Below are 13,980 nucleotides of genomic sequence, written 5' to 3' on the forward strand. Positions count from 1 at the left end.
GACAACAGATGGATGTGTTCCATTTGAGTATGGACAAATGGCATGTGTCAAAAGAAAGCAGCTTAACAAGGCCCACTCAGTGCTGTGGAGGTTAAGGTGACTGAATCCCACAGAGCCAACAAACCCACCACCCTCACAAAAACACACCAATTCCTGGCAAGTCACATAACATGTTTCATAGCACGAACTGATTTCAATCAGAACACAAAGAACTTCTACGATTTCTGTTTTGGGTAGAAAACAGAGCAACTCTACAGAAGAGATAGATTTATATGTAAGACAAGAGAAGACAAAGACCACCTTTCCGTAACCTGATTTTCAGAAGCTGCTATGGAATTGTGTCTATTTGACTCTCCAAATGGAAGGTTGGAAGCGTATGAAAACATAAACCACATAGTACCTTCTCCTGCATCCTCAGTGACGATGGTGAAGGTGGCGGTTTTGTTGGCCACTCCATACACCAGGCCTGGACCATACGCAGAAACACTTCCACTGTTGGGGTAGTTTACGTAGAACTGGAGCGGGCTCTCTGGGTTTACAAATGACATAAACAAAATCAGGACCCATGAGGTGATGAACTACCTCGGTTAACCTGTATCTTCACATTTACCTATCAGAACAGACTTTAGGTCTCCTAGGCAGAGGCAGAAGAGGAAAAAAAAAAAAGAGGCTGGTGCCACTCACCATCCTAAGACACCGGTAGAGATCTGCTCAGTGTTATAACTTCAATCATCACATAATAAAAATAGCAGAGAGCCAAGAGAGCCCAGGCTGACTGATGCTACTACTTAGCAGGCAGAGGCCACATGGCAGACCCAGGTTCAATTCTTGGCCCATCCAAAAGCCAGAGGTGGTGGTGTGTGGCCACATCTAACTACTCAGGAGGTTGAGACAATGAAATCACAACATTGTGAGAGCCCATCTTTAAAAAAAAAAAAAAAGGAAAAAACAAAACAAAACAAAACAAAACCCTGGGCTATTCCAGAACAGAGAACTCGGACGCCCAGCTCAACTTGACAAATAAGGAGAAAACAACTATACCAGATGAAGATATGACCCACTACTGGAGAGATATAATTGGGAAGGTATTTCTAGAAGGCCATTGGCTCAGGCCACTATGCCCCAGCAAGTCCTCCTTTGAGAACCAAATCCCATGGAAATTCCTTTACAAGTGTGAGATGATGGACGTAAAAGACTATGAAGGCTCTTCAAGAGTTCATGGAAGGGCCAGCTAGTGGCATTGTGTTAAGGTGACTGGATCCTACATAGCTGACTATGAGGTTCCAAACCTGGATGCCCCAGCTTAGAAAACCCTCTGGGTATGTGTGAGTGTATGTGTAAGATCCGAGGGGAGAAATGGAGAAGGGACTGAAGCATGCCCATCCCCCCTGGGGAGTACGTTCTCATTTCTTCAGTAACAATATGAATAATGATTACTAAAAGCTGGGGAATGGAGGGTTCAGGGAAGGAGAGAGGGATGTTAGCACACAAATATCAAATTATAGTTACATGAGAGGATGAATTATGTATTACACATCTACTGAAAAAAGTGTTTAAATCAGCTCGGGAGTGGTGATCCAGGCAGTAAGAGCTGCTTTTCAATGCTAGAGCCACACAGAAGACCAGGGTTCAGATCTCAGTTTACCAGAAACATGCTGTGCATGTGTGTTCACAGTTGTGTGTGTTGGTGGTCCTGGCTGGCTGGAAGGCTGGGCCGGGGGGGCAATGGGTTTGCAGGGTAATGAGATCCCCTTGAAGGTATCTGTTTCCCTCCCTCCATCTCTCCCCCTTCTTTTTCTTAAAATAAAATAAACTTAAAAAGAATTTTTAAAAAATTAAAAACAATTAACAGTCAAGTTCAAGGAGAGGACAGATGGAGAATATGATGGAAAGGAAACCTTTCTCCACATCGCTTTTATTTTTAAACCATGAGGATGGGTTACCTACTCAAAATGTTCAATTAATAACCATAAAAAATTGAATAGCTGCCAAAAGCAAAAAAGCTGAGACCAGTACTGCTGCAGTTGGTGGCCATGGACCTGAGTGGCTTCCTTCCCAAGGGCTCCCTGTCCCTGACTCACCACTCCCCTCCCCCCGCCGCCTCTGACCCTTCCTGAAGCCCCCGCACCACGTGGGCTTCTGCAAGCCAGGCTGGAAAGTCCCTCCTCACGTCCCGACATTCTTCTCCCAGCTCGACCTCTGGCCACACTCCGCACAGTGACAGAGACAAAAAACCCCGGACTCGAGGGCCTGCACTGTGCCCCAGGCCAGGACGCTGACCCGCATCGTCCCTCTGAAAGTCTGCTGGGCCTGCTGGGGCTCGCAGGCTGCTGGGTTTGATGGGGATGCCAGTCCTGCATCTCCACACCTGCCACCAAGAGCCAGCACAGCAGGTGACTGGACCCCGAAGGTCTGCCAGCCTTTCAGCTTCTGGGCCCTGGGTGATGGAGCCCTGCAGGCGGGCGTGTGGCCAGACTGCAGCTCAACTTACCAGGGATGTGGCTGCCCATGTATCTGATGTGCATCTCGTGGAGCCCGACTTCGGTGGGGGCATATCTGACCGTGACTGTGCCGTCCTTGTTGTCCACGATCTCCGGTGTGGCCGTCTTCCCAGAAGGCATGTGGACCTCTCCTATGGAGCACAGAGTCAGGGTAATGAGCCCTCCAGGGAGCTGAGCCCTGGAGCAGCAGAGCACGAGGCCTGGGACGCCACCACAGCAGAGGTTTCCAGACCGAGCATATCCACCACCGCCTAAAACGCCCATGTCCCACAACAGGAAGACTGAGACCTACAGGCATTTTGTTGTTGACCCCTTTGGCTTCCACAAAATGCACCAGGCAACTCAGTAAAGAACTTTCTAGAACTGGCACTTCAGAACCCAAACAAGGCTGGGGAAGACCGGAAAACGAGCAGGATTAATAGTACTGACGCAGAGAAGCAGGCGTTGAGAGGAGGCTGGGGTGAGAAAGTTAACTTCCTACCAAAGACCTGGGTCCAGGTCATATCTGCAAGAGCAGGAGAATAAAAGAAGGCAGGGAAAAGGGCAGACAGACAGGAGCCTGTGCTTAGGTCCAGAGGTACCTAACACAGCCACTCCGACCCTCGAGAGAGCCATGCATGTTCTGCAGAATTTAATACAAATTGTGAACACAACCTCTCGAGAGAAACACACACATGTGCACACGACCTACAACTCAGGGCAAGAACCAGAGATGCTGGGTGAAGGAACCATGCCTGGAGGGCGGTGGTGCCCTCTCTCAGCCCAGTCTGGATTGCTAGTGTGAGCCAGGGATGAGATGCCTTCAGGGCGAGTGCTTACCGGTGATTTCTCCTTTCCTGACTGCAAATGGAATGACCAGGTCAAAAGGCTTAAATCCCAGGCCGTTCATGTCACTCACTGGGACATAGGCCTCTTCAGTCACCTGAAAACAGGAAGCAGTGGTCACTGGGGAAGGTGGACAGCACTGTGGGCCAGGGAAGTTACAGGGGGCAGAGCTACTGGGAATTCTGCAAGCCAGTGAGTCTGGGACTGGGGGACGTGGCAGCCCAGGCACGATGGGCTTTGTCTGGCCCTGGGCCCAGAGCAGAAACTGAAGGGGTGAGAGGTCACACGGACCAACTGCTAGCAAAATGGCTCGGCAGTCTGTTTGTAGAATTCCCAGCAGTGCCCAGAGGAAAGTGGGAAAGTGAGAGACAGCAATGTCTGAGTCCCCAGAAGCTCCACCTGGAAAGCTTTAGCGCTGGTGGTCTGGAATAGAAGGTGCATTGTAAGTGGCAGAAAGTAGCAGCAGGTGACTTTTCCCCTGGACAGAGACCGAATGTGCAACTGGCGGCTTTGAGAGTCAGCAGGAGCCTGCAGACAGCTGTCCATCGCTCCCTTTACACACGGGGACAAACTGCGCCGAGCGTGACCGCAGAGGTGAAGGCTGGCAATTCGCGGAGCGCGGACGGTGACACAAAGGTGGGTTTTATTACACACACAGTGAGATCATCGTGATGGACGGATCAGTGGGGACACACCAATGACCAGGACACCCACAGGGCTTAAGCGATCCCCAGAAGCAGGCGGCAGCTTTTCTGAGATGAGGACTGAGTAAAACACAGAAATGCACAAAGGAAAAAAGACAAAAAAAAACCCAAAAAACAAAAAACCAAAAGTGTACCCAGGGCCTGAATCCAGGGGGACATGCATTTACCGGAGCCTCCTCCACGGCTGTGACTTCCTCATCCGTGGCCTGGTTGGTGGCAAATGGAGATTAGGTGGGAGTCATACTGCAGGGGGATTGCTACTCAGAAGGGGCCACACCGTGAGAGCTGATTCCTCCCTATGGCTCCATCTGTACCCCGGGGATCTGCTACCCTAACGGGAGGGCACGTATTGCTCTTTTGGAGTAACTTGGTGTCCTCCCTGAAAGTCGAAGACACCTGCCCTTTGAACCCATCACCTCACTTCTAGCAAGCAGATCTATACGAGCAGGAGACTTCCTAGATGCAGTGACATGTGTAAGTTACACCAGAGCTGTCACGGTTGTGAAAAATGGGAGCAACCTGATGTCCGTCTGCAGAAAATGGCTTAAATGAATTACGGTACATGTGCCCAGGGGAACCTTGAGCAGCCATTCAGAAGAAGAGATTAAGATTATGAACTAGTGGGGCCAGCAGGCGGCGTGGTGGTTAAGGGCACTGTACTCCCACAGAGCCAACTGTAGTTCGAGTCCCAGACCTGGTGGCTTACTTTCTCACTTTCTCTCTCTCTCTGTCCCTCTCTGATCAAATTAAAATAAAGTTAAATAAAAGAATTCTTAATTAAAAACAAGATTCTAAACTAGTATGGAAGAGTATCTGTGGCATACAGTGGGGAAAAGCCCACTGCAAAGCAGTGTTTATGGTGTGATTCCACCTGCAAGGGTTTGTTGTATAAGCATGGGATCCAGAAACAGATCTTTCTTTACTTGACACAGGTCTATAGCAGTTAATGTTTTAGAAGTATTTATGTGGGGGTTTTCCCCCCAGTTTGCCAGGCTTATGCATTTCCTGGGAGACACAGAGTAGGAAGTTCAGAAAGCAATCCCCATGGTGAACGGTCACACTGCAGTACCTTCTCTTCCATCTTGCCCTCCTTTTGGGGTTTTGGGCATGCACACTTACACATCCAGACTATTTTTCAGGACACCAGATCCAGGACTTAACCAGACAGTCAGCCGTGTGGGATCCAGCCACCTTAAGCACCACACCACTGGCTGGCCCTAAATTCATTTTTTAAAGATCTTAGACATTGTGCTCCTGATCCAACTAACCCAATAGAGAGATCCCCTTTGAACACCTCTCTTCTGCCCTATCAGAAGGCCTCCCCTGCAGAGGAAGGGCCAGGTTAATTCCTTTTTGTGCCCTTTGGTATCTGTGGAAAAGGGGCTTTACTCACATAGGCAGCTTGTGAGCGCTATGTTTGCACCATCCTGGAGCCTGCTCAGAATGGGCCACCCAGGGACACATGGGCCAGGAGGAAGCACTGTCAATGGCGAGGGCCCTCACTCCAGACTTCACAGAGATGCAGATGAGCTGCACGTCCCTGACTTCCTATGCACACAACCAAACCTGCCCAAGGGGCTCCTGCGATTTTTGCTATGAATGCAGTACTGGGTGTCTGTGTCATTTTGGCCTCAAACCTACAGAGGCAGGCAGGGAACTACCCAGCTGAAGCCAATGAACAGAAGCTCCGTCCGTCTTTTGGGTTATCAGAAAAGTCATGACGCCATTTTTGCATAGAAAAACATAGACGTTGTGACGTTTCTGATGATCCAATACGTAAGCTTGGAGAAAGATTGGAAAGAGCAAATAGAAACTGAAACCAGGTCCCTATCTGTTTCAGCAGAGGTTGCAGTAGGGGACGGTGTGCACATACTAAGTATTCTCGCTTTGTGAGGACTCAGGCCTGGGGGGCATTAATTCCTCATGAATTTGGTGGGCTCCACTTCAGGCCTCTGGTCTGGTCCACCAGCATACTGATTTTCTCACTAATACCCCTCCTAATCGCAGCTCACTGCACCATCCCACCCAATTCTAATCAACCAGATAAAATTCACCATGGGGTAAAAATAGATTCTGGAAGCTATACCTGGGACCCTCTTCTGTAAATGGGGACACAAACTTTCTAGTGAGCTTCCCTCTCTCCTGCAGGAGAAAAACACTCCTGAACGACTAATGTCAGAAGTTGACAAGTGCTTACATACTGGAGACATGAAAGACTGCAGACAGCTGGCACGGTGTTTACAGATACACACATGTCCACAGAAAGGAGAAAAGCTACAAGAGGTTATGGACTGTTTGGAAGATGGTTGCCTGGGCTTCGGTTTGGAATGGAGTCTTTGTGCCCTTCTCCGTCACTGCCCAAAATGAACTAATTAGAAGGTACTTTGGAGACCATGAGCAGGGCCAGGTCATTAGTGCCCATGAGCCTGGGGCCAAGCGTGGCTGCTGCCCGTGGCATCAAAGGGCACCTGGCGAGGAGACAGCAAGGGGGACTTGGTGTCTGGGCAAATATGGCACACTTCACTTGTCCAAGAGCCAACCGGGCTAGGTTTGGAGGGTTAAACGAGGTAGTGCATCTAAGGTTTCTACCTCCTCTCCTGGTTGAAAATCCTACTAGATCTGAAAGTCACTCAGAATTCATCATTGAAGACCCTAGTCACCCGCGAGGCTAGACGTTTGCACGATGGTTTCCTTTTGTTCCACGTGTCCCTAGTTTCAAAAGACAAAGTACTTCTCCCTCACATGAAAAGTTTGAATCTTTCCAAAACACAACTGAGGGTGTGCTTTGCATCCTGGGATATCAGAACAAGTCTCCAGACAAAACAGCTTCAGGAAGCCCCCTCCCTCAGCCATGACCAACAGCCACGGGGATGGGCAGGAGGAGAGGAAGGAACTAGCAAAATAACATGTTATGTTTTATTTTTATAAATGTGTGGGTTTTTTGTATCTTTCTGAACTCGGCTTAGGCCAGGGTAATGCCTAAGTCCCTTAACATGATAGACATCTCATTGGAAACCCTTTGAGTCGCAGGGTCTCTGGATTTCTAGAGATCATTCGACAAGGTCATGAGTACATAACAAAGAATTTTTTAAAGGAAAAAAGGGCCAGCCTCTTAGCACAGTAGTTAAGGGAGCTGCATCCCACGTGGATGACTGCAGTTCACATTCTGATCCCGGCAGATTGAAAAACATGCCAGGCGCATGTGCGTGTATGCCCTAAATCCTGCCAGCAATGAGGAATGGAGGAAGAATTGTGGCATGACTGTAACAAATCGCAGGGTACTTTGCCTCTCTCTGGCAATTAAAAATTCTTAAAAAAGAAACAAAACAGAAGGGGATCTCCTAGTCAGAGTTCAACAAATGGCAGTTGTTACTGTTCTGCAAATAATAGCATGTTCTAGAAAAGGAATTTTCCTTACCATGACAGTGAAGGGGCTGTTGGGAATATCGACGCCACCAAAGCGCACATAGATGACGTAGGTGCCCGGCTTGGCAGCCGTATAGAAAATATCATAGGTTCCATCCTCATTCTCGATGACATCAGCCTCAGCCTCAGTGCCGTCTGGGGTCAGAACCGTGCAGGTCACCTTCCCCTTCCCTGCAGTCTTGGCGTCAACAACAAAGCCCACTTCCTCACCAGTTTTCACGGTGGGGGCGATTCCAGGACCTGGAGCAAAGTTCAAGAGAAAAGAATGGAAGCATCTACGATGACACCCTGGAGACCCAAGAATAAGTCACACTCATTCACGCTATCTCTGTCTGTAAATATGAGGCCTTCAGTGCCACCAGACAGAGGGATGGCCCAACCAACACATGGCAAAGGTGTTTCTCAAGGAGCGAGAAATTGCTTTAATTACGTATTAAAGAGCATCTGCAAGCTCTGAGTGTCACCTAAAGGTTAGCCTTGGCTTGTCAGCATTCAGGGGCTTGGGGATAAAGGTAGCTTTCATTGGCTGACATATATTGGACACTCACTTAAACACCAGACACATATACAGGTGAACAAGACATAGTCCCTACTCTCATGCTCTCGGTGTATCAGAGTAGACAGATGTGGGTGGGCACCAAGAATGACAGATCAACTTGCTGTGGAAATGCTTCGGAGGGACTAAGTTATAGAAAAAATAACAATTGTTCAGAGAAGTATCCTGTAGCTCATTTATTTTAAGGTTCTAAGGATTTATATCTCAGAGCTGCCACATTGACAGAGGGTTTCCTTAAAAAAAGGAAAAATGGCTGACCTCTGAAAAATGAGGACTCTTTGCTAGGGGAGACATGCAACCTATCCCCCCTAAAATAGCTAATCTCTCTCACTCTGATTTGTGGTACAGGATCCACACATCAAGAAATACAGGAAAATACAAACTGAAAGCAAAAAAATGAACCCAATGTCGAGGACCAACAGGAATGGTAAGAATATTTTGTTCAGAGAATGATCCACAGAAGACAGGAGAAAACCTGTGAAAGATCCTGAATGACAGACCAAAAAGCATAGCCAATAGGAGTCCCCAGGCTGAAGAGACTATGTGACATCTTCACCAAGTTCATGGAAAATGTGTATTATGAAAAAACTACGCATGGATTTCAATTTTTCTTTTCCCCTTCACTCATACGTTAATTCCCCTTTTTCTATGAACTTTTTGAAGTCCCCTTCAAAAGAATAATTAACATGCTCTTGAGTTAGCAAAGAAAATCCAGCAGATGCTGACTAGGAGGTGGTGGACTGGCCAACATATCACCCACTTCAAAAACAAGGTAATGACAGGGCCATGTATCTGGTACCCATGCTAGGCATTTTTTGATGTCTGACCTCATGTAATTTTACAATAACCCTGTGGAATAGTCTCTGACCTTTAGAAGAACTTCTTGAATCTAAATGCTTTCAAAAAACAAAACAACACAAAAGATCTTCAATCTTTGACTGAAGGTCAGAGAGGTTGTGTAATCTGCAGGGATCACACAGCTTGTAAGTGCCAGAGAGGGACTAGAGTCAAGCTTTCTTTTTTTTTTTTTTTCACCAGACAGAGAGAGACATAGAGACAGAAAACGAGAAAGCACCCCCCAGGGGGGATGGCCACTCCGCAATCCCTTCTCCTCCATTCTCCTCTCAGGATCTTGGGCACGCACGCACACACGCCAGGCCTGAGTTTTAAGCCACTGGGTCCGGGACGCGAACCGCGGTCAACTACGTGGGAGTCCAGCGACATAGCCATTACACTAACTGCTGGTTCCCTAGAGTCAAGCTTTCTGACACCTAAACCCACATTCCGGTCCTTGCTGCTACCCTGCACTCACCTGTGGCCATGCACTTGCTGGCATCACCTGTCTGTGTTGCCCGGATACGGTAAGGAGAAAGTGGGATGTTGTCCCCACCGTAGGTGACTCCGATCATATAGCGACCCGTCTTGTCAGGGATGTACGTGACGGCATACGTGCCATCTTTGTTGTCATGGACAATGGCTCTTTTGGGTTTTCCCTCTTGGTCCTGTGAGTCATAGAGAAATATTGTTTAGGATGCCATTCTGTTAAAACATAGAAACCAGGTCTGCCAGGTGGTGTGGTGTCTTAAGGCGGCTGGATCCCACATGGCTGACGGTGCCCGTCAAATCCCAGACCTGGTAGCATGAAAAACACACTGGGCACATGTGGGAGCACGCCTGAAATTCCGAGAGGAGAATGGAGGAGAAGGGACTATGGTGTGACCGCCCCCCTGGGGGGTGATTTCTCACTTTTTCTCCCTCCCTGTCTCTCTCTAGCAACTGCACATGCCCTATATAGCAAAAACAAACAAACAAACAAACAAAAAACTATTCACAAAAGTTTGACATGGTCCAGCCTGGTGGCACCGTCCACAGTATACCAGACTGTGGTAATGGAAGGCACACAGCCCATGAGTTCAGATCTAGGGTCAGGTTGAAAATGTGCTGGGCTTATACGTGGGGGCCCCAGGAAGCTGGGGGATTGCAGCTTAACAAAAGCCTATGGAGGATGCTTCTCCTCTCACGGTCTCATACACATGTTCTCTAGCATAAAAAAAGATTTTTTTTTAAATTTCAAAAAAAAATAATAAATTTGAACAGAAAGAAGCTAGAGGCCAGCAGGTGGCAGGGTGTTTAAGGTGCTAGATTCTCACATGGCCAACTGTGGTTTGAATCCTGGACCTGGCAGCTTGCTTTCTCACGTTCCCTCTACCTCTCTGTCTCTCTCTGGTGAGTGCATGTGACCTGGGGCAAATTTTAAAAATAATAAATAAATATTGGATTGCGGGAAAAGTCATGATGTATTTTTGCATAGAAAAACAGAAAAATATGCCATGACTTTTCCCACAACCCAATAAATCTTAAAAGAAAAGAAAAAGAAAAAAGGCCGAAAAAGAAAATTCTGACACGTTTTACTCATTAGTGTGTCTAGCGGGAGGAGACAGAGTGAATGGCTTAATTCAATGTTGTTTTATTTGGCATGGAGAGAAGGGGGTCACCAAGTCCTTTACACCGCGATGGACATGATCAGCTTCTACTAATTCTTCTGTGAAGTGAACAAATAACGTTTTAGCTCCAAATCCACTTCCCTACGTCTCTAGGAATAGGACTCTGATTCTCAGCTAGACGCACTGCTCCCGGAATCTGAGGCTTCACCCCACAGTCTCCTTGCCTCTAGGTTCAGCCATGTTCTAGGCTCAAATGGTGGCACAGTGATAGTGCACCTGGACCCACATGGGAAAGGTCCCAAGTTCACTTCGGGAGCTCCCGGAGTAGACCAGGCATGTGATCCAGCCTGGCTTGGACTATGAACAGATCTTGGTGGAAGGACCCTATGGGGATGCCTATCTCTAGCTCTCTGTCATGGAAGAGACAGACAAACTTTTAAAAGATAATAAAATATGGGGCATTAGCAGGTGTCATGGTGGTTAGGGTGCTGGACTCCCACAGGGTCGATTGTGGTTTGAATCCCAGACCTGGCAGCTTACTTTCTCACTTTCTCTCTCTCTCTGGTGAGCACACATGACTTTAGCAAATTAAAAATAAAAATCATGATCACAATAAATAAAATTAAATAAATAATATATTATTTAATATTAGAAATAATAGTAATAAAACCCAATTTTTATTCCAGGCCAGAAAATTCAGCCTTCCTAATAAGGTTTGACTTCAGAAAATAACTCCAAGTTACCGTGATCTGAACAGCAAGCAGGCCTTCCCCGGCATCCCTGGCATCGATCGCAAACTCCACGGGCAGGCTTGCAGGCACACCGTAGGAGCTGAGGCCCGGGCCACTGGCGGTCACTTTGCTGGCATCGTACGTGGGAAGGACCTTGACCTTAAAGGGACTTGACAGACACACACACAGATAGCCCTGGTCAGTAAGGAAACATGTCATCCTGGCCATGTCTGACCTCTCCTACAGAGACTGCGATCGAGAAGGGATTTCCACAGTCAAAGGGCCGTGAGCCCAGCAGAAATTTAGAAACATGAGATAGTAACCACCACATGGCAGCCTGGCATCTGCTTCGAGTGATTTCCATGGGAAACAAACTGTTTGGGAGAAAAGGGCTCCCGAATTACTCTGGGAAACTTGCGGTTAAACACTTCGAACCCACTGCTGTTACGACTAGAGAGTAGTCAGCAAAGTAGAAAGAGAATTCTGAGACTTTAGTTTTATTGCCTTATCTCCTCTTAGTCTGCATTATTTATGCGTACTCTGTTTATTTAATATGCTTTAGGTGGTACATGATCTATTAGTGCCAACGGCAAATGAAATTTGTGAGTTACACATGTCCACACAGCTAGAGCTCTACGTGTATCCCTTTATAAATCATGTATACTGGGGGCATGGGGGACAGTTGTGATCTTTAAGGGGTATGATTAAAATCGTTCACAGGTTGTCCCAAGAAGGGAAGGGGTCACGTAATTTTTTTTTTTTTTTTTTGCATTAACATGAGTCAGTAACAAGGTCTCTAACTCAAACCATCTGGGAATGCTATTGTCAACTAAACCCTCAGGTGAAGAAGTAAACACCTCTGTCTGAATCAGAAAATTTCTTGCAAGGTCACCAAAGAGAAGCCCCTAGTAAACTTAAACATTCCTTATTCGAGGATTCCCAACTTCTGGGCCCGGGTGGTGGCGCTGCGGTAATGCAACCGGGCCCGGGTGGGGGCGCTGCAGTAATGCAACCGGGCCTGCATGGTGGCGCAGCGGTAATGCAACTGGGCCCACTAGGGGTGGATCGCAGGGTGAAGTCCCTGTTGAGGGTGATTTTTCTGTTTATCTCTCATGGAAGAAATTAATAAGCTTTATAAAAGAAAGCAAGCAAGGAAGAAAGGAAGGAGGGAAGGAAGGAAAGAAGGGAGGAAGGAAGATTCCCAACATCTTAATTTCAGCTCACCTTTCTTTAAACTAAAGAAATGAGGGTGGGAGCAGAGGCAGAACTATTGGGACCACACGGGTGTGAAACATCAGCTTCTGGGTATGAACTGCTCATGGATGGGTAGGTGGACTGGTGGTTGGATGGGTGGGTGGACAGATGCACTGACGGCTGGATGGGTGGGTGGACAGATGCACTGACGGTTGGATGGGTGGGGGGACAGATGCAATGGCGGTAGAATTATTATCGAGGGGTCTCAAGATCAGTGACTGGTGGTTGGATGGGTGGGTGGACAGATGCACTGACGGTTGGATGGGTGGGTGAGCCACACCACAGTGCTCAGAATTATTATCGAGGGGTCTCAAGATCAGTTTGTAGTCAAGCGTTAGGAGCTTACCTGCGAGGAATCTCTTCATCGGCATATTTAACTGAGACCATGTAAGGTCCCTCCTGAGATGGGGTGTAGGTCACTGTGTGTGTGCCATCCCCATTGTCCACCACATTCACTGGCTCCACCAGGCCTAAGGACAGAGGGGAGAGGTCTGAGGAAGTGTCTGGCCTCCCCTGGCCAAGTGTGAAACATAATCACATCCATTCCTGAGAACTATTGCTTCCCACTGATGAGTAACAAAAAGGCAAGCAGGCCTTAATCACAGGCCTCAGGAATCACAGTATCCCCAATTCATGGTTGCAGAAATGACCCCAAGAGACACCTTTAGCTTTCTGTTGGCTAAGGTACACTCCGGTCTGCCTGAGAGTATAATTAAGGAGACTGCCCGCACTTGCTGCCGGAGGGCGTGAGGCGGAGGTGCACACTGCAGACACGCTATCGTCTTTCAAGCTGGTTAGGCGGGCTTGGGATGTGGCAATCTTACTCTACAGCTGTGAACGTGCCAAAGAAACTAACCAACGGGATGGATGGCTAAGACTTGCAGCCCCCTTTGGGCAAAGACCACGTTGGCGCCAGCATGCTGGGGTGTAGTGGAGGGCAGGGCAGGCCAGGGTGCCAATCTCACAGGGCGAGGGACCCTCATCGTGATGCTTGCGGGATGGTTAGTGATTACGTTCAGGCATAATCAAAGCATGCGCTGGGTTGATGGATTCCAGATCCCGGCTCCAAACGGGAGAGTCAAGGGTGGGTCAACGACAGGGGAGAGCGATCAAAGCGTGGCATGCTCATTAAGCAAAGCAGACAAGGCAGGCCCAAGCAATGTTAGAGGTGGGACCAGCAACAGACATTCAGGTTATATAATTCAAAGCAGCAGCCAATGGGAAAATGCAAACCTGTCTCCGTAAGGTCACCCTTCGGGTCACCTTTAAAGAACTCTGAAATGGTTCTCAAGGGGCTGCGCCATGACTGGGAATCCGTCTCATCAGCTACAATTAAAAGGCTGTTACTTGAGAGTCCCTGTCACAGAGGGAGCTGCCCGAGTGGCTTCTCTCTCTTCCATCCCTCCCTCCCTCTCCCGCCACCCGCACACACGCACACACACAGGTCTTGAAGCTCAGGAACGTCGCTGAATCAGACCGCGACCTCATAACCTCGTTTCCCCAAAACTACTTCTGCCCTGAGCTTCAAAGGGCATAACC

General features: G+C 48.1%; 1 protein-coding gene across 6 annotated transcripts in view; it reads right to left on the reverse strand.

The window, feature by feature from the left end:
* FLNB (filamin B) overlaps positions 1 to 13,980 on the reverse strand; it is a 158,587-nt gene that overhangs the window by 27,447 nt on the left and 117,160 nt on the right. Inside the window, exons 26-34 of one of the 6 annotated variants that reach the window (XM_006169175.3) lie at positions 13,675 to 13,767; positions 12,788 to 12,911; positions 11,200 to 11,356; positions 9,325 to 9,514; positions 7,449 to 7,696; positions 4,198 to 4,236; positions 3,321 to 3,423; positions 2,492 to 2,632; positions 401 to 529 (exon numbers count right to left, since the gene is read on the reverse strand). In XM_006169175.3, the coding sequence (XP_006169237.1) occupies positions 401 to 529; positions 2,492 to 2,632; positions 3,321 to 3,423; positions 4,198 to 4,236; positions 7,449 to 7,696; positions 9,325 to 9,514; positions 11,200 to 11,356; positions 12,788 to 12,911; positions 13,675 to 13,767 (1,224 nt within the window). Of the gene's footprint in view, positions 1 to 400; positions 530 to 2,491; positions 2,633 to 3,320; positions 3,424 to 4,164; positions 4,237 to 7,448; positions 7,697 to 9,324; positions 9,515 to 11,199; positions 11,357 to 12,787; positions 12,912 to 13,674; positions 13,768 to 13,980 lie in introns of all 6 variants that reach the window. The other 5 variants (XM_006169174.3, XM_006169178.3, XM_006169177.3 and 2 more) reach the window with 5 other exon arrangements.

The sequence above is a fragment of the Tupaia chinensis genome, unplaced genomic scaffold (genome assembly GCF_000334495.1).
Source record: "Tupaia chinensis unplaced genomic scaffold, TupChi_1.0 Scaffold146828_1, whole genome shotgun sequence".
In the NCBI taxonomy this organism is placed as follows: domain Eukaryota; kingdom Metazoa; phylum Chordata; class Mammalia; order Scandentia; family Tupaiidae; genus Tupaia; species Tupaia belangeri.